The 21981-nt window shown below is 36.2% G+C and overlaps 1 protein-coding gene across 4 annotated transcripts in view; it reads right to left on the reverse strand.

Annotated features, from left to right (window-relative positions):
• Positions 1-21981, reverse strand: part of CDK14 (cyclin dependent kinase 14) — a 345123-nt gene that overhangs the window by 99264 nt on the left and 223878 nt on the right. For all 4 annotated transcript variants that reach the window (XM_064677983.1, XM_064677973.1, XM_064678003.1 and 1 more), the window contains one exon: positions 19182-19230. In XM_064677983.1, coding sequence (XP_064534053.1) covers positions 19182-19230 — 49 coding nt within the window. The remainder of the gene's footprint in view (positions 1-19181; positions 19231-21981) is intronic.

Raw genomic sequence — 21981 nt, forward strand, 5'->3', positions numbered from 1 at the left:
TACTATAGTCAGTGTGAAAAATAAAATAAATTAAAAGTCAAAAGCATCTCTAGTAAATTATGTGCTGGCATATGTATGATATGCTGATGTTTGCAATCATTCAAAAAATATGCCACTGGCTGTCTTTTTAATTTCTAGCAACTGCATGCTAGATAGAAATTTGAATACTGTGCCTATCTGATCTCTTCTTGAGAACTAGCAGGATATTGATCCAGAAATTGCCCAGGGATGAATTGCCCAGGAGTGCTGACCACTTTGGGACATTGTATCTCATCAGTCATAATCTTATAGAACACCCAGGATTAGGATTCGGAATTGCTATTTCAGGTTAAACAACTGAACTCCAGTGTTTCTGATGGGCATAATTTTTTCTGTTTTTATTTTCAGTTCATGACAAAATAGAAACATCTTGAATGAAACAGTCATTGCCTATAAATTAGATTATAAATTAGACTAATTTCAGAGTATTTACTACCAGATTGTCGAAATTGTTCACTAAACTTTTGTGAAAATTACTGATAATTTTATTACAGAAGACAGCAAAATACCAAAAGAAAAAGCTAATTGTAACAAAGAAAAGGAAAGGGAGGAGTAAATATTCAGGGAGAATTGATATTAACTCTTCTACACATCCAAAATTTCCATGGAATGGTGATTATATTAAGTCTGTGAGGCCTGTCTTGAATCCTAACCCCCCTTGCACCAATTAATTGTTCAGAGGTTCTGGCAATGCATTTCACCAATGTAACTTTTTCCCCACAGAGGTAAATGCATCCTTTTTAAGAACGATAGTAAACTTGCTCTGTCTCCAATAAGCACTACTGTTAATTCAGAAAAACGAGGTCACTTAAGTAAGTAGTGAAACATTACTCTCCAGTATAAGAATTACACCATTCATTAGTTGACCCATAGGTATAGTGAAGATGCTAATTAAGTAAGGCAAAGCAAGAGAAAATAACGTTCAAAGATTAACTAATTCTGAATTGCAAGTGAAATTATGGATGACACCGTAGTTCCTCGAACAGAACAATGCTGATATTTTGACTGTATTAGTGATCACCAGCATACTTGGCATACTGCTAAGTGGTTTTTTTGCAAAAAAATCAGATTAACTTATATAAATTGAAAATATTCTGAGAAGGAACAGTTTAGAAATCCAAAGTCACCTTCCCAGTTTAGACACAAAAAAGATACCTGTTTACTGAAATCAATCAAGAAACCAAAGATAAGCATCAAATAATCAGCAGATTATCCATTAATACAATATAAACTCAACAAAAATATCTAGGGCTGCAACATAATCACATCAACTAATTAAAAAATTATGAATAAATCAGTCATAATTAGAGCTGGTTTTATAATTATTACATAGGAAAAAAGGACTATATTCATTACACAGTCTGCAAAAATAGTTCAATCTGCGATAATTATTAGACCTACCTGCACTAATCATACTCTAGGTAGTGCTAGGGGTGTGGGGGTGGTGTTATTTGTTTGTTAGTTCTTTGAAAATTCCAGTTGCTACATTATTAGTATTATGGTTCCAAGCATTTATGAATTTTAAAGGGACCATAATGATCTAGTGTCACCTCCTGTGTAATACAGGCCAAAGATCATCCAAGTAACTCATGGATCAAATCATCACTTTCACCTAGACTCAGCTGTATCTTTACAGTTCTACATCAAAGTTCTGTTTATGGAGCTTTGCACAGCAATGAAAAAAATCTTCTCCAAAAGTCATGTGTTCTGTGAAGGTCACTTCTGGAAATAAGTGGACACTGCAAAAAGCATATGCATGTGGGCTCCTAAGGTTGTCAGTATTAAAACTGATGCCTTCATGGAATGCATGACTAATTTTGCTGCTTTGTTTAAAGACAAGCTATTCTTTTACTTATGAAAAATGCACTGTATGATCATGTATTTAAATTACATATGCTACACTGGAATTGTTCGGAAAACCCCATTTAGTGCATAACCTCAGTGGTCTGGAACGTTGGAACGTTTGCTTTTGTTTCTTTCATTAATTTTTTTTTTACCAATATTCTCTTTAAAATATTCTCCTTAGAACATTAATAATTTACCTGATTTAAGCTTGAAACATGATTCCTTAATAGAGCCAAAGGCTAAATTTTCTGATGGGGTTCAGTAGTTAAATACCTAATACGGAAAAGTTAACAAAAAGAACTAAAGAAAAAAAAAAGATTCGATTTTTAAATACACCTCCTTCAGTACGAGACAGGATGGAATTTCATACAATATGGCTTTGTGTCTAAAACATAATAGCATGTTTTGTCTCACAGCAGTTGGGCCATATAGGAACTTGGCATGCATGATATGGCAAGTCTCAATATTCACGCTTCACTTACTGTCACACTAATCACTGAGGAACAGTTACTAGCCATGACAGCATACATACTTTCAGAAAATGTGGTGTACAGCAGAATAGAGAGAAACCTTTGGCAATGAGCATTAAATAATACATAGATATTGTTTTGAGAAAAATTTTTGGGAATATTTTTATATACCCCCTCTGATGACATTCGTGAAAACACACTGATTTTCAATTTAATCCCAAATGCTACATACCACCTTAGCTCAAGAAAAACAAACACCATATAAACAGTTTCACTTGAAACATATATGAATCTGACTAGACTTGAGCAGTTGTAAATCTCAATGGATTACAACAATTTGATTTAATTTCAGAAAACAGGCTTAAATGTCTTTCTACTGCAGAGGAAGGTCAGTATTTGGTCAAGCAGAACATGACTAAGATCACTGAAGTTTGCTTTAAGCTCTTGAGAAAAAAAAGTTTGGGGCATGTGCAGTGAACTTCTGAACTTGGGGTGATTTGCTTTTAAATGCAATGAAGAAAGCAGCTCAAATTCACATTAATAATTAAGACAAATGGGCATTGAAACAAATGGAGATAATATGTTGTCTATACAGTCTTAACAGCATGAGGTAAATACTTCCCAAAGCAAAAATCGTTTACTGTGCATATTTTCTATGTGAAGATATGATGCTCACAATGTATCATTAATTAATTTCTCTGGCACTAATAGCATGGCCTAGAGGAGTGAGGCACCTAATTCCCTTTAGAAATCTCAGCTCTGCTTCTTTATTCTAAGCAATTCTTTGCAACCTGAAATGCTGAAAGACAAAACCACAGTTAACTTGAACAATCACACCATTTAGTAGAGTTTAAAGTTTAATGGTATGAAGAGAACAAACTGGTGTAAATCAGGCAGGCCATACAGTAGCCATACACAGCTCGTTTCACAGAGGACACTGTGGTCCCCTCAAAAACAGGGTTCCTGTACAGTTCCTTTGGTACCTCACTACCAACACACTGCCACAATGGTTGTACTCCCCATTTTCACCCAAGTCTGCTTGAGGACAGCAATCTTTCCCCCTTGTCCTTAGCTTTAGCCTCTCCTGGGTTCTGACACTGTACAGCACCATATATTGTAGTTAATGATTTCTTTGCAAATTCATTGCCTTCTGACCAGCAGATACAGACATACCCTCATGGGCCTTGATAGTTCGTATCTCTGAATATGCACGCCATCCTATTAGCAGTAGCTATGTGGCACACAGAGCAGGGCCTACCTTAAGTAGCATTTCATTTTTACAAAATACAACAGCCTTTTCTGTTGTTACAGCCATGCCGAGAACACCTACCGTCTTCAAAGACCTGACGTGCCAGCTCCAGCATGCAGGAGTTGCTTCCCTAACGCGCCTGATGTGCCTCCATGGAGCTTTTGTAGAGCTTATTTAGCCATTATGAAACCACCACAACAAGTGAACACAAGTTTTGATGCGATGCTTTTAGCTTTTGACATAGATAAAGGCATAAAACGGTACCTCAAGACGAGCATCTAACAGAGTAAAGATGTTACCATTTTTTCAGTGTTTTACACAGAGGGTATCGAGGACTAAAACTGATGAACAAAGAGAGACAAAGCTGTTTGAAGGCTCACTGAAGCAGTGTTTTACTCACTGCTGATCAATCACAAAACACAGAATTTGCTCTACAGCATAGTGTAGAGGTACCTCAAATCAAACTATACAGTAAATAATACAATCAAACAGAGCCACAGGAATGACATGTCAGTGTTGAGATAGTTGAGATAGTTGAGATAAATAGATGCAGACACCTGCATCCCAAATTGAGATACTGGCAACAGTTCAGATTCAGAAACACTGAACTCTCTACGCACGCAGAGTAGGAAAATCCAGTCTCCAGGCTCCCTAGGCCATCAATTTAATCGCACTCTGGTAGCTCAGTACCTCACTAGAAGCAAGACTGCCATATCTTGCTCAGGCTTCTTGGATGAGCTAGACTGGGGCAAAGTCTGCACTAATGTGGCTATGCTGCTCCCTTGCTCTGTGCTCCTGCACAACACTGCACTCCACAGTCTTCAGACCATCATCATTTCCATGGGGCTGTATGAAACGGTCTCTTTGGAAATTTAAAAATTAATTTGATTCCTTTTACTTATATTACCATATCACAGCAGTCTTACCCACCAAAGTACTGAAAAGGGGGTCAAAATATTTATTATTACAATAAAAGCCATGACAACCAATGATAAATATGCACTGATATGGCACGGAGATAAAAAGAAAAGTATCAGTGTTTGATTCCTTAGTATTGCTGTTAATGTCAATGTAGCAGAGGTCAGAGTCCCATTTGGAAGGCTGTGGAGGTAAGTTCATTCAGAGCATTCCAGGAAGGTAATAATAACCCTGGCCTGTCTGAACTAATTCTCACTTGACAGTTGCACAAATGCCATTAGCTGGAAAGCAGCCAAGATGAATAGCATTTAATGAAAAAAAGTGAATCTAACAAATGAAGGTTCTAACAATATAGGCAAGTAGGTTTTCTTTCTATTTTAATTAATATAGATTTACCTCTAGCTATATATTTTTATACACTTGGTAAATTTTTAAAAGAATCTATCAACCCAGTAGGTAAATCATAATTATAGTTGCAACTCCTGAACTCAGAACAGAGAATTAAGATGCTCACACTGCTCATGAGTCACATTAGGCTTCAGAGACTCACTCTGGTCACACCTAAGCTAGACAATGAAATGATCCAGCCTCTCAAGGCAATTCACATTTGACAATGGTCATTAAGCTCAATTACAACTTGATCATAAAATCATTTGTATGTGTCATCACTGAATGCAACTCAAGACAAAAACTTAGATATAAGTATATTTCTCCCTGAACATCTTTCTGCACTAGATTTGATGTGGTTTTGTGTCTGTTTCAGATGTATTAAGATATTTCTTCCACACAATACTGCTTGAAAAATCCAGCTTGAAAGGTTTGCTTCATAGAGGAAGCAGAACATTAACACCATTACAGAACACACTACCTTAAAATTGAATTTGGTAGATTTGATGTTTAAATGCTAAGCTTAAAGAGAATCAGACAATATACAACAGACTTAACAGTATCCTGAGTTTTGTTCTTCTGCAGCCTGACATGCACCCGGGCTAGCCCTCGCTCTGATGCCTCAGAATAAATATGCTGAGCTGTGAAACCTTCCAAACAAACCCAACACCAACTATTGAGAACTTATGGCAGGAAGATAGTTAATACTGTTCATAGACAATATTGCAGATATTTCCCCTCCTAGTTCTATGCTATTCTGATACAGAGTAAGGCTTACATTTGATGTGAGGCATCTTTCTGCCAGGATAATATATGCTGGAGCATCGAATGAAGAAAGAAATATAGAGTCTACATGGCAGACATTAAAGTGAAGAAAAGCTTATTTAAACAGAAAAAATACAGTATATGCCAGTGATAACATACTCTAAGCTATTGAGAATGTGGTTTTCTGTTTTAGGATCATGTAACTTCCTTAATTTCTGGGAATTCTGGGATTGTGATATTCCAGGCAACATGACTGCTGGGTACAGTGTTTTGCAACTGTTTAAAACCACAACTAACTCATTAAACTAAAAGAAGGCTACCTTAAGTAATTCACAGTATTTTACTCAGTTTTCAGCAGTTTCTCTTAGATACAGGTATTTTCCAGAATAAGTATTTCTGAAAAAATTTTATTTAGAACATGCTTTACTATTTTGTCCTAGAAAGAATTTAGCAATTACTTCCTTTTGATTTTACATGCCACCACCAATCCTAATTCTTTCAGCATCCCAATTAGCCCAGTATTAAAGATACTAATTATGGAAGACATAGCACATTACTTACACCACGAAAGACCACTACTGAATATGCCAGATTTATAATCTACTGGAACATCTTTGTTTGTTGTAAGTGCAATTAAGGAAGAACAACACCACAGTGGTGACATCTAATCAGAAGCTTTTGATTATTTGGAAATTCTTTAAAGGGCATGAATCTTCTGATCAAGGTGAATGTTTTTTAAAGGCTGTCAATCTCAGCCAGTTGAACAGAACATCCTTGGAAAATAAACAGAGCCAGAAATAATTACTAACAATCATTTTATGAACTATTATTTCAGCAGAAAATGGAGAAAATATAACTTTAATCCTGAACAAAAACTCTTCAAGGTTTATGTTCTCTATAAACGTTTCACTGAGAACTGAAAATATAAGTTAGTAATGCAATAAATGCCCTAACAAATATATCAGATTTTTCACTTAATGCTTTTTACAGGCTTAAACCAAACTGAGTGAAAGAAAATCACCTTTTACAGTTTGACTCTTAAAGGAAGAATGCCTTTCTGTTATGCTTTTTAAAATAAGGCATGGTGAATTTATATCAACTTCACTGAATCTTGGGGCATGATAAAAGGAAGAAAATACAGCAGTGCAGTTAACATTCCATAGCATTCTTTCTTCACATATTTATTTCCTCACTGGCTGGACATAAGCCAAAAAAATGGAGGGAATAACCCCCTCAACCCCCAACATAGAAATAGTTGAAATAAACCTTTGGCACACAGTGCAGTCAAAGCTCTGTGCTTTTCCTCCTCCTCCACCCTTCATCCATGCAAAAAATATTCCAAAGGAAAAAAAAACCAAACTGATTTTCAAATTTGTCAAATAGGTGCACCCATTAGGGTAGTAAATTAAGTTTTCCTTTACTTCCTTTATCCAGCTGTCTTTCTGGACCTATTGCCTTTAGAAAAAAAACCCAGAACTAAGTGCTAGTAAGTAAACATTAGTCCTACTTTATACAACTCTACCATCTTGTCTGATATTTTATCATCTTGGCTTTGAGAAGTCTTAATTTCATTCCAATGTAAATAAGAACTGGTCTGTTTGCTCAAGAACTCTTCAACAAGGGTTTGCTGCAAGGTTGCAGCATGCAGGCAGTGCCCCGAGAAGGGTGACCTTGCTTTAGTCAGTGAAGCCAAAGATCATTTATCACAGTTAACCTACAAATCTGTCTTGCTGGGGCCTCAGATCCATCAACCATTTGGAAGCAGCTACTTGTCCTGTCCTCCCACAGCTCCCTAAAACATCAGATGGTGTGATCTTTTCTATTACTGTATACCTCCCTGCTAACAAAATATATTTTTATGGATATGAAACCAACAGGAGTACTTTGTATTTATTTATACAGCTCATTAAAAGTGGATAGAGATTTGGAGGCAGAGAGAATGCCCCAAGCCTAGAAAGCTCAGGAAGATAGACCCCAGGCATATGCATGTATTTAACTTAGTGTAGATGAGTTGCCTGGCTGAACTCAATGAGACTAAGCAATTATGTAAAAGCAGGCATCCTGAACTTTTTGCAACTATATTCCTAAGCTAAGACATGACAGAGAAATTATGCAGAACTAGTAAACACTGAGAGGAGGAGACTGAGGTGGTTATAATGAGAGCATATGGGCAATATATTCAAGCCATGCAGTCAAAAATACCTTATTATGTATTATTATGCCTCTATATGATAGACATCATATAGAACTAGCTGCAGCTCCCTGAGCCTCAGGTACTTGGTTCAGATGACATCAGAAGAGAACACAGGATGGGACACAACATTCACATCAGCACTGTGGTGCAGAAAGTGCTATTCCTTCTCTAGATCCCCTCTCCTGATTTAGCACGCCACTCCTTCTTTACAGTAATGGAGACAGATACTTTCTAAAGTGAACATTAGGTTCTCTTCAAGTAGGGACAAGCTGGCAGACTGAAGATCCAGTGCCTGATACCAACAGCAGTAATACTTTTTGAGAGACAAATACCTTTGTGTTAATTTGTTAAAGGAAGTATGAATTCAACTTTGAAGACAGAAAAAAACCGCTACGTTTCTTAGGCAGCCCACCATAGAAGGAGAAAACAGCGATCTCTCTACTATGCAATTTGGAGAAAACAGAGTATGATTTTGCACTGTTTTTTTAAAAAAAAAGTGAAACATTACACATCCACACATACCTATATTGAAATTGCTTGAATATAATGCAAGAGTTATGCGTTTTTACCTATGAACAGCTTGGAGGTCAAGCACCAAGCCACAAATTCCATATATTTTAACTACCAATTACTGAAATACGTGGACTTTTAAGTGCCTGTACTCACATATGTGTGGGGATGCAGTGCTGACATTCAGAAATTGGCTTGCAGTAGGGAAGAACTCAACCCTGAACCACTTTTGCAAATCCTATCCTGTCAAAGTATCATGAAAGAGAGACAGCTACACAGGGAGTTACTGCTACTTAGGCATAAATCAGCATAGGTGATTTAAGAACTAAAATCAAAATTGTTATCTATAATAGTGACCGCTAAAGGTCAGATTTCCCAATGAGCCAGCTGTCACTAAAAATTGACTGTCAGCAGAGCTCAGACCACGTCTAATGATCCAAAATAAGCATCTGGATTTTCAAAAGATTTTGCACACATGGAATTGTGGAATCCATGGAGCTCTGTGACAGGTCTGGTCATGTGTGCTGTCACTGAATCTGACGGGACGGTAAATAAACATCTAGGTCTTGGTTTAGGGTCCCAAATGGACATTAAGCATCTGCAAATGCAGATATTTGAGGCTGACAAGTCCTAGAAGCTTCCAAAATGAGAACAAGAAGCCTGGAGAAAAAGACCACAAACAACTGATAAATGCAGTATCTGGGCACAAGCCCCTCTGATTCCCAGAAAGGAAGGCAGCAGTTATGAGTCTGCCTGAGTTATCTAGGGTACAGGAGAACGCTTAAATATAAGAAAGGGATCACTGACATAAAAATAGGGAATAGGAGCAAATACATGGTTTTGTGAAGGAAGAGAGGAAGAGGTAAAATTATGGAGATTTTGAAAAGGATAAGAAGGAGCTCAAAACGAGGGAGTGAAATGGCCAGTGTTCGGATAAGAGCTGAACAATACACAAAAATAAACTGAATTTACTGGTTGCTTTTTGTATGATCTGAAGAAGGATGTTGATCAGGAGTGAACACAAGAATTATATTATAATAATCAAGATCAGAGTGGCAGAGTTGGTTGGGGAAGACAAAAAAAGTATCTTGGAAAAGCTGGAAATAAAACAATATTGTAAAATGTATATAACATTCTGGATGCATGGGATAGGAAAAGAAAGATAAAAAGCTTCCCTAAGGCTTCAGGCCTAAGTGACAAAGAAGACTAGCATTACAATGAGAGTAGGAAACTTGACTGGGAATATGCTCAAGTGTGCACAGGGAATAGTAAGAATCTCTCTCTTAAAGCCTATATTGCCAAATTAAGCAGGGCTGGGGAGATTGCTCAACCACTGAATGTCCACACTGACCCTGGATTATTTTTGCCTACACCAGCTAGCATGCTCCAAACCCACTTCTAGACACAGTTTAGGGAATAACTCATGCCAGGCACCATTCCTGAAAGGCAGCAGGTACTAGGCTCCTACAAGGAAGGCATGAAATATATTATGCTAGAAAGCACAATTCCTACAGTCTGCAACATGGGTCTTATGTAATTCTGGAAATTTTGATTTAAAAATCTAATGCTGAACAACCCTGAAATAATAACTGCATCTGCAGCTGCCTGGGGACCACATAAAGCCCACAGGAGATGCACACCCAAGTGTTACTTAGCATAGCTGTAGCCAAGGTCTGCCACATGGCCTCGGGGCCAGAAGATAGTCCCTGGCTCTGCTTTAGTTAGCAGTATAGATGTAGGTTGTAGCTGATAGAAAAATGATATTCACGAAACACTATCTGTCAACATCTCAGGAAAATTTATGCCCTCATAGTTGGCGAAACAAGTTTGACTCAAGGGCACTCTAAGGATCAAATAGGAAAGAAATAAAAGGAATATAACAGTATTCTGCAGAAGTCATAATTCTGAAGGAAGGCCAGTAATAATCGGGAGCATGATTTTTTGATGTCGGGGTGGTGAAATCAAGTTTGAAGCACAATAACAATATACAGTAGTAAACAGAGCTTTAAGACTGCTATAAAAATCTAACCAAAGAAGCAATGCAAAAATGATGGTGAACATGCAATGATGTCAGAGAGAAAACCATAAATTTCATATATTTTTGCAAGATTTCCTTAACATTTAGTAATTTTGGATCCAAGTAATATCAATATTTAAAAAATATTCTGGATTCTTAAACAATAGGAACAAAAAAAGCAAACAATAATTTTATGAGAATGTGACAGAAGTAAAAATTTAGTTTTTTCAATTTAAATTCTTTGCACTAAGATTTTAAGTTTATAAATCCAACATGAAAAATTAGGTCTTTTATTCATTTGTATTTTCAGCCTTCTTTTGCAGCAGTGATCACAAAACAAACACAGCTGGCATCTTTATTATTTTATTCACTGAAGGATTTAGCTGGACAAACATCACAAAGATGGTGGCTGTTTTCATTGAATTTATGATCAAATATGCACCAGCATAAGATCAACTCTGTTACATCAATTATTATGAGATGTGAATAATTTAACAGAAAGTTGTCTATTTGTAAATCAGATCTTACAGATAGAAATTCAGCTGAGGTAGCAGCCAGTTGATACACACTGTATTATACATTACAGAATTTAAAAGGATTTTTTATCACATTCACTGATAAACATTGTTGTTTACATTTTGCTATCTTATGAGCTGTTAATTCAGGCAAACAAGATTTCAAAATTTTATTTTAAACTTTAATTAAATTCATTTTTATCAGAGAAGAATTTAGTGATGTCTTTCAAAATTACAGAATATATTTCCTACAAAGACTTAATTAAAAACAATAGACAAACTACCATCACCACAATATTTTTCATGGTTTTTTTCCATAGATTTTCACCAGAGGCTGTTGTTCAGCCTAATATCAGGAGAGTTATAATAATTTTAACGCAGAATGTGTGCCTTAGGATAAGGGATTGACTCAATGCCTGAAAGAAAAAGGTCAGTTCCCTTTGGAACCACTTGCCTCTTTGCCCTCCAGCAATAACAGGTGCACCAGCCCTGTACTGAGGCTTGTTATTCACAATGTGTTGCTGAAGATACATAATCTAACGTCTCTGTTTTATTGCATCAGCAAGGATTATAGTCTCCTATCTTCCTATTTTGACGCAGGTCAAGCAGGCAATGAACGTACATACATGGTGACCTGTTTACACCCAACATCTTTCACAAATTCTCTACCAGTAGCTTAAAATTGTCTAAGCTAGGTCATTTAAAGAAATCACAAAATTCAATTATAAAACTGTTTGGCTAGCAAATAATTTCAAATTCTGAAAGAAATCACTGTTTTCATTAGTCTCCTACAATGTTATGTGTTTCTGCATCACTAATTGAAAAAAAAAACCCTCATGAAAAAATAAAGATTCCTGTTTCTCTGTCCTATGTGGCAGGCAAGAAGTCAGAAATCTGGAGGCAGATACATGAAGCAACACAACCAAAAATGCAGGAAAGGAAGTGATTTTCTTGAATGAATTTTGAGAGACGGTCACAGGAGTTGCTCATAAACAGCAATACTTGAATACCTGTGATCCTACCACAGAAAAGGTGGTGGTCACAATCACGCTGAAACCCCCACATGAAATCATCATAAAAGAAAGTAAAATAAGTATTTACCTAAGATAATTCTGATGTTTGTATCACTACAGAAATCTTAACTGCTGTCTGTAAGTCTCCAGCTGGCAACTGAGCCAAACGACATGGGTTTTGAGACTGGTTTAAACTACCTGCAGTGGTGACAAAACTCAGTAGCATTATTCATATTATTATACTTACTGCCTGCCCGCACCATTTATCAAAATTATCTACATTTCTGAAATCCTAAGATGATAATCAAAGAAACTATTCAGTTAAAGAAAAATTATCTGTAATACAAGACAAACAGCAGAGGATAATATCAAACCATGGACAACAACAGCAGTTGCTTAGCAGTAAGCACTTTTGAATGCCAACCCAGTTCTCAAGGTGCCTATCATTTTGACTCTCCGTTTAGAAAACTCTTGCCTTTAACGGCTACATACAAATAATGAAAGACCCAGCAGTAAGGTCTACTTCACTTATATTACTGCCTTCACAGTATGTCTTCAATTCCTAAACCAAATATTTTTAAAACACATCTCAGAGATTCAATTTTGTGAGCAATGTCATTATCTGGAAAAGAGAGATCTCAGCAGAAAAGCCAACAGTACAGAACTCCAGCAAAAGGGTAGAATTTGGAATGTGACTATATATTGATGCCTGGTGCCTCCAATCAGAAAGTATTAGACTTCAAACCAAGACATGAACACAGACACTGTTGCAACATATGAGTAACTAAAAACATAATTCTGAGAAGTTAATAAAACATTGGCACGCAGAAATGCATAAGGAGAAAGAAAAACTGGAAACATCTGAAGAGTTGATCAGAAAGTACTCAAAAACATTAATGAAGAACATACATTGAAAAAAATCATACCTGGAAAAACCAAATAAACATGTCTATCTGATATATGTCTCAATATCTTAAGGAATTCTTAAGGAACTAGTGAGGATAGCAAACAAATGTAAGGCACCTTTTAAAAGTCTTTCCAGGAAATCTACACAAGAATACTTAGTTCTCTTTCCTCATTCCTCTTAATAGGTTTGTTACTGTAGCTAAGTTTATGTAACATTATCTAGTTTTGCTCTGCATTCTACAGTATTGTACTAGACTTAAAAAAATATAAATGTATGCACATAATTCCTTTCTGGTTTTCAAATAATAGAATCTTGGAAATATTTGTTGGGCATTGACACAGAATAAGAAGTAAAATACAGAAGAAACAAAAGAGACAGCATGGAAGCAAAATTAGACTTCAGAAAAGAATAAGACAACAATGGCAATCAAAAGAAGAGGTGACTCATGAATAAGACATCAGACAAATTATTTTTTTTTAAAATGGGCATAATCATTGGTGGAACAAAACAAGAAGAGACTACGTTTGATGCCATTTCTATTAAAAAATCTTGCTCTGTGGACAAACTCTGAAGATCTGGGATGTGATACACCATCTCATAGACTGAAAACTGGCTGACAGACCATAAGTAAAGGGTAATGATGATGGCAATGTACTGAGTTGGAAGAGAAGTGTCCAGCTGTGTCCCAGAGGGATTAGCGTTAGTCACAGTTTTATTTAACATCTTTATTAATGACCTAGACTAAGGGATACACTGCATACTGATTCAACTTTTGGACGACACTAAATGCTGAAAACAGCATAAAAGAAAAATAATTTGGTAAAAAGAAGTTAATAGAAATGAGATATGTGGGCAAAATCTACAAACAAGATAGAGCATAGAAAGCTACAAACAATTACTTCCAGGGAAAAACCACCCTGAATATGGATAGGTCCAGAGATAATAGTGCCAACAAAATCTAGTCCAATGCCAGATACTGAATTAAATGTTGCAGAAGACAACAAAGACCATCCATATACATTTGAGCTGTATTTTCATGGCTGTCATGGATGGGAAAGATACAGGACAGTAACAATGTAATTTTACTAACGAAACAGCATAGAGTTATTGGTACTCTAAAAAAAAAAAAAAAAAGACAAGGGTTTTTGTTGTTGAGTTTAGGAGGCTTACTAGTATTTTTAACTGGGCCAAGAGGATGTAACACAATACTTAAAGCTTAGCAACACAAAAGAGGGGGAATTTAGAATAAAGTAAAAATAAATTAAATGTCAGGATAAATATTCTATCAATGAGGTCTGTTAGGAATAATCTTCTCCCTAAAAGGTGTAACATTTTAGCATTTTACGGTTGCTCCAATTTGAAAGGAAGATTCGAATATAAATCAGAAAGGATTTTTCAGCTTGGCGAGAGGATAGAGAAACTCTAGAGATCCTCCTCGGTCTTTGGTTTCAATCAGTATCCTGTAATTCCTCACCACAGAGCTGACGAAGCCCGCAGCGCGCGGGGCTCAGCCCCGCCGCCCGCAGCCGAGCCCCTCCTGGTGCCGCGCACACAGAAAACAGAGCTAAGCGGGCACAAAAAAGGGCACTTCAGTGCAAACAGGCGGCCTCCACCACCCTGAAATTAATTTAATAAACCCCAACGAGCAGTGAAATAAACGAGAAAAAGCGGTGTCGGGAAACACTGGCGCCCAGCCCGCCCGGCGCTGCCCCCTGGCGCGGGCAGCGGGTTTGCCGCGCTCACGGACAGGAGAGACCGGAACGGCTGCTCGTGTTTGCCGCAGGTTAACACAGGTGTTGTCGTGACGTGATTCCTAAGGTCCCTCAGGAAACGAGGTATTTGTGGGAAATAGGAAAAAAAACCCGGGAAATCCAAAATGGCTTTTTTTTCAGTGCAGCAGTATCACTGCAAACCATTGGGAGCAGGTTTATAAGCCTCTAAATCACGAATACTTCTAAAAAATCTTCTCATTTTGTGTCCAGTTTCCATCCTTGCTCCCCCAGCGTGATCCCTGATCCCTCCTGGCCGCAAGTGAGGGGCCAGCCCCCACACCCCTGCGATGTGCTCACACTGCACACAGAGCATACAGCCAGCCCACCTCTGCTCAGTACTGCTTGAAATCCTTATTTGTCGGATTTATCCATCAGAAAGGTTTCTGCAATGACAACACTAAAGCTCTTTGTTTCTACTGTGCTAGAGAGCTTGAGTATTCCTTCAGTGGAATGACAGACTAAGTTACAATGAGTAATGCTGGTGAAGGGACAAGAGGTGAAGGGATAAAAGCGACAATTAGAAAAGTGCTTTTTCTTTAGCCAAAATCCCACTAAAACAAAGATTTTCTTAAAAAAACCAAACAACAGAACCCCAAACCAAAAAGACTTTCCAAGTCTCTGCTTTAAGCAACTCCATAGTCTGTACCATGCTTGAAATGAAATACAGACTCAAAATGCATGGATTTGTCTCTATTCACTCACTTTGCTTTCTTCAGGAAGTTTTCACTGAGTAACAGTCCCAAAATAGGCCAGTCCATCCTGGAATGCAACTTTTAAACACCCTGGCCTCAGGAAGGGAGGCCTCAAGCACAGAGGCCATCTTGTTAAAGGAAGAAATCCCCAGCAGTGGGATTTGATGTGAGAATAAAGTGATATTTATATAATAAATACAGCCATGTTGGGGAATTATGAAGTAGTAGTCCTATTTATGCAGAGCAGAATTAGTTTTCAACTGCACCTTTTCTTTCCAACCTAATTTCTCACAATACAACCCATTATGACAGAAGGATCTGAAAAAGCTTTTTATATCCTACCAAATATACACAAGGATAATTAGTTCTCTTTTGTTATTCTTCTGTAAGGGTTTATTATTGTGGAGAAGCTTTTGCAAATTGAAAGAGGTTGCATTGCATTCTGAAGGCAGAGCTGTTCTTGTTTTTTATTGTGTGGAGATAATTGAACAGAAAAGTTCAGGAAAAAAGGTGAAAATATAATTCATTATGGTCTCTATAGGAAGATCAGATTACCACATCTTAGTTCTTTTTAGACCAGCATTTTATAATTACATTCCACAGTATGTTAGGTCATGCTGTGTAGGTGAAGCTTCTCACTAGACAGAAGCAAACGTCAATGCAACTTTTGTTTCCTAACTTTATAAGCATTTCTACAAAATTTGTAGACCCCATCTTATCTAGTAAATACTCTCTATAATCTTTCAGTAATTTGACAGCCAGTAAAGGAATTTGGTGTTGAAGTCTCCAAAGAATTTAATTCACTGTGAGAGTGACATTATTTCCCTCAAACACTTCACAGAAGTCGCCTCTAATGTTGACCAATTCTATTTTAAGAATTTTAGGGATCTGACTTAAATAATGAGCCTGCTGGGTTTCACTTTGTCATTGCTGTTAAATTCCATACTTTTAGCTAATTTCCAATTAGAGTGGGAATTAAAGAGCTATTGGCTTGTGTCCAATATTGTTCCATTGTCTTCCTTTGCCTTTAAAATTCACATCTTGTAGAAGCTGGCACAGTTGGTCAGGTGCAATTATTTTGCTTCCAGACTACCATTTGTGGCTTTTTCAGAAGTTTGGGGTTGGATTTTTTTGCCTCTTTTCCATCTACCTTACAGACATGAAGCTGGCTCTGTAGATGTTAAAAGCGTATTATTCTTCCTTCTAGTAACTTCCCCTTATATAAATTGAATTATAACACAAATTTTGAGGTAAAAGTCTCTTTGAAGGCTTCTAAACCCACATTCTCACCCTTCCATGCCAGGACCTTAAACACACACATATATATATAAACAAGATAAAGGGCCAGCCTGTGCCTGAAAGATGAAACAGTAGATGGTGAAAGTTTCATTGTGTTTAGAAAATTAAAAGTGTACTCTTCCAGTCTGGGAGCATGAAGTTCAATGTTGTGCTCTGTGGTACAGTTCCTATGGCAATTTCTGTGTGAAAAATTCTTAAATTTTGTTCTATCTCAACACCTCCCCTATAAAATGCAGTAACAGGAGAACATCTTAAGCATACACGTAAATCCTTCCAAAAAAGGTATGTCTTTCTAAGGTACTAAGATGTTGAGAGGAAGTAACTCTGTAACAAAACCAATACATATTTAAAAATAAAAGGCTGTATGTTTTTCTCCACAAGGGTCTCATGTTTATTGCCAACTACCCTTAAAACAATTCTAAATGAGACATATTTTGTGTCATCAACAATCTTCAACAAATTAAAACAGGAAGCTAAAAAGGATTTTTTTTTAAGAGATTGCTGCTTTTTGAAACACCATAAGAAAGAAAGAAAATTTCTAGAATGAATCGGTCTATCCATGTGTTAAGTTTTACAGCTGAATTATAAACTCTTGGGAATATGATATCTTAAACAGAAATGTTTATGCATCCTTAACCACAGCTGTGCAAGCAACAGCACTCTAATACAGCACACAGATAAAGATTTACACTAGAAAAAGAGAAAATCCTTTATATTTCAAATGTGAATCATTTATAATTTTGAGGCACTGAATATTTCCTATTATAGTAGAACTACACAAATGAAGCACTGAACTCTATGTGTTGTCATTGCTTTCAGTCTTTCAGTCCCTTCATTTATGCTGAAAAATTGCAAATCCTTTATGCACAGAGCATAGAAAATGTATAAATATTTTTGAAGAGGTTTCTTAGAATTTAAGAAACTATGGTTTTATTTGAGTCAGCCTGTGATGTGATCACAACTTGTGTCAATTAGGAAATCTGAGTAACCGAGGCTTTGTTTTAAGCAAACGGGTTGTTTTTCTTTTTTTTTTTAATCTATTATATGAAAACAGAAATTTCCTGTAATGTTCTTGAAGGAAATACAAGACAGCAACTTTTCAAATTCAAACCCATTATTGTACTTATTAATACATAACTGTATATTTTAACAGTTTAACTGCTGGTAAAACATAGAAATGCTCATTGCAGGAATTAGGAAGTTACTGCTAACCATGGAGGATCCAGTAGTACTGCAAAGTGAGCTACAAGGTCATGAAAGATCCCTGGCACTGCAGAAATACAAGTTTAGACTCAAAGGATGAACATCAATGGTATCACATCCAACAACTAACACCTAATTTTAACAATAATCTTGCTACCTTAAGAGATTTCTCCTTGTTCAGTCAACCACAATTTCAAAAGTCATTGGGGTTTTTTTTAAATGAAAAATACCTTTGTGTTTCAGTTAGAATTGATTTGGGAAGGAGCAGATAGAGAAAAAATAACAGAATGGCAAAGTGAGTATAAACCTAAACACACCTCGTACAAATGACCATGCTATGGATTTTGCATTTGTAGACACACTTCATTGCTAATAAGTTAATATATAGAAAAAGGATTTGGATTTCTACTCATATCAATAAATTTCTTTCTTTATAGCAAGGAAGCTCCTTCACCAAAACATTTTGTATCTTCAATTTCAGTGGTGAACTTAGAGATCTTTTAGTTTCCTGCTGATTCATCTCTTGAACTCCCTGGTTAACTACCAACAAGACACCCAGTTAGAGGCAAAAATAAAATTTTGAATTAGTACCAGAAAAAAACCAGCAATGCTGGTGCAGCAAAGGCTTAGCCTTTTTGCAAAAAATTTTGGTCAAAAGAGAGTAGAAAAATTCTAACAATTTTTCTGGCATGACAAATTGTTGACATAGCTGTGATCCTGCTCATCCAACTCAAACTCTGTAGGCTTTCTCAAAATATAAAACATGTTAGTTGTTCAAGACAGTGAGGTCCAAATATCCTGTTTACAATATTCTACACATGCTGAGAAATTTTCTAGTAGTAACCTTTATACAGATGATTGGATAGGCATCCCTGGTTTATCTGTATTTTGAACATAAAACCTGTGTATCAATGCCCATCTAATGTAAATGTGAAAAAATAAGGAAACATTGAAAGAAAAAAAAAAAAAGCATGGTGAATTCACATGACCTTTTTTCATTCATGATAATTAAGATATAACATAGTATGACCAGATGGACCTGGCGACAGGGCATGATTATGTGGAAACAACACTCAAAAGTTGATTAGCAATATATTCTTTAAAAGTTTCTTAATTGTTATAGATGAACAGAGAAAAAAAGATTCAAAACTGAAACCCCAAAGCAATAACAGAGCATCTCTCCATGAGCTCAATACACTTGTCAACTAACATCCCCAAGAAGAAAATACGATGCTATGAAGTTTCTCGCTATTTACAGGTAATTGGCAATACAAATCTGTTTTATTTGAAAAGAATAGAGCCATTTTAAGTTAGCTATGATAACTTCAACTTGTCATGAATCGTATCCTTGAAGAGTCAAAAATGCAATTAAAAAAAAATACTTACTTATTCCAGGCTTGTCTAAGGTTTTTAGGGCCATACTGTGTAAACCGTTCTGTAAGAAAAAGAAGAGGCACATTCAATTACTTACACTAAAAACAGGATTTAGTTTTTAAAAATATTTATTTACTCTCAATTTTCATCATTTCATCATTTCTATATGTCTACTGTAGCTGAAGTCCTAAGACAAGGGAAGAAAACTAACCTATGAGCAACTGCCAAACAAACAGGGAGAAAAAAACCCCAAAACCCCAAAAAGACCCCAACAAATCAAACCAGCATGACCTAAAGTTCATTTACTGTGGCATCACCAGAAATGTAAATTTTTACAATTATTTCTGAAGTAGTTTTTGACTGCTAGGGGAAAAAAAGAAGCCTGAAATCTAGTATGGTTTTTTATTTTTCTTCATGGCAAATACAATTCTCTATGACCTCGCTGTCATGTTTTTATGCTTCTCAGGTGGCATAGGAGTAAGTGTGGGTCTGTGTGACACACGGAGACATAAAGAACATGATGGCCACATGAGAGTCCATTTTCTAAAGAATATGTACAGATAATGAGCAGAAGTAACAAGTACAATGACAGCTTATTTGCTCAAACATCAAGTTCTTAAGTTTAGATGTAAGTACTTTCCTTCTCATATCCAAGAAGATGCTTGATCTGCAGTAGGACTCTAGCTGGAAGAGGAAGATGCTATGAGAGCTGCTGCAGAAATGATGAGCAGTACTTCATTAACCTTTGCAACAGGAGTTAAATGCCTCTCAGGAAGAAACAAATGCAGTTGTATTCATTCAAATTCAGCTGGAGAATATAATAACATTTTCCATGAAGACTCCTTGCACTGAAATTCTACTATGTAAACTGGTACACACCATCACCAGCTACCCTAGTGTGGTTGCATTAATTGCTGTGAAGGAGTCCTAAACTTACAAAATACTCCATAAACTAAAAAAATAAACTAAAAAAAAATATATATACATATAAAATTTTGCTTTCTCTTCATCTATGAGCATGACATTTAGTAGACCCACTGTACAGTTGCAGCAGTATTTTTTATATATATATGCACATAGCTATGTATGTTTCTTATTGTGAAAAACAGCTGTAAATGTAAGTTGGAAGGGGTTGTGTTCAAATTCCTGTATTTCTGTACTTTGCTTATCTGAGTTTTAAAGCTGTCACGTACACTTCATACACAGTCAGTTCTGAAGGTGCCAAAACCAAGGCACATGCAAAATCCTAGCATCAAAAATAGATGCTTTGATTTTCTTTCTTATACCTACTTCTTTCTCTTTTTTTCTCTTAAGCTAAAAAAACAAATGCAGAAGCTTCAACTCTCATTGATGTCACTACTGGAAGTTTTTGGTAAGCAGCAGACCTGTAAACTGTGTCTGAGGGCCACTTCAAGCTTACAAATTTTGTTGCTTTAACCATAATGATGCAGTTAAAGAAATTATATCATTCTCTTTTAGATATGTGTGACAAGTGTACTGGAAAGTCAAAGCTACATGACTACAAATAGTTCCAGCACCAATATAAATTATAAATATCACTTATGTAATGTTGTATCTAAATTTACTCAAATAACTTTCTTAGCAAATAACACCAAATGCTAACTACATAGTCATACTGCTAAAGGCTTTTAGACAAAGATGAGTGTATAAAACAAAAATCTGAAAGGTTTTTTGTGGGGTTTTTGTTTCGTTTTGCTTTTATTACCAACAAAGTTTCTACATTTGGAAAATATTTGACTGTAGATGACCATTAGCTGACTTCTCTAACATTATCCTAAATTTTGTAAATTAGAAACTCTACAATATTTTCCAATTACTGATAAAGTCAATCCCAGGCACTTAGCAGCTTGGGTACTATAAAAGGAAAAACAATTTAAACCACTGTGTATTTTCTCTTAAGTCTTGATACCACAATGAATGCAGACCATAATGGTTAAAGAGGGGAAAACAAGAAGTTGCTGCATATGTTCTTACTGAGAGGAGCAAGTGAAGATATTTCCTTACAATTTTATGTGTGCACACATTACAACAAAATAACTTACACACCTGAGGCATCCAGGTTAAAATTATAGGAAGTACCAATTTCTTTTTATCTCTATTATACGTGGCATGCAATGCATCTACTGCAGAGGTGCCAGTGCCCTGAGGCAGGTCTTTAAATCAAATGGACAAAGTAGTCAGGATCATTATTAGATATAGCCATGGCTCAGTATAGGTAAAATGCCACTGGAGTCACTGCCTCTTATTATGTTTTAATATCCAATAGTACAAATAAAAGCTCAGTACTGAAACACACGTTCTCTTGTAAGTAGTTCAACGATTGTACTGGCATTGAGAGCATGATCCAAACTTACAAGGGAGAAGAATATTACAATTCAAATTGTACCAGTTTTTTACTAATTCTGCTCTCCAGAGGAAAAGCCTGAGCTCTGGTAAGATTAACAGCCAAGTTGCATAGGCCTCAGCAGGAGCTAAGCTAATTTTTTAATTTTAGTTTGCAAATGGGAGTTAAAAGCGTATATGCAAATGGATACTTATCCATAAAAACTATAAAAAAATAAAGACTTTCTATACTTCATAAGTAAGTAGTCCAACCATAACTGTCCATTTATTTATGACAAAGGACTGAAAAATAAGATGCAGCTAGACAGTGCCATGTAACAAGAAGTCTGAAATACACATTCAGCTAATAAACTGCAAATTTGCAGATTAATCTATTTCGGTGCAGAAAAATGCTGGGTGAAAAGAGAATTGAACTGACTTGAAGCACTGCTGAAAAGCTAATCTAGAC

The sequence above is a fragment of the Pseudopipra pipra genome, chromosome 1 (assembly GCF_036250125.1).
Source record: "Pseudopipra pipra isolate bDixPip1 chromosome 1, bDixPip1.hap1, whole genome shotgun sequence".
NCBI classification, from domain to species: Eukaryota; Metazoa; Chordata; class Aves; order Passeriformes; family Pipridae; genus Pseudopipra; species Pseudopipra pipra.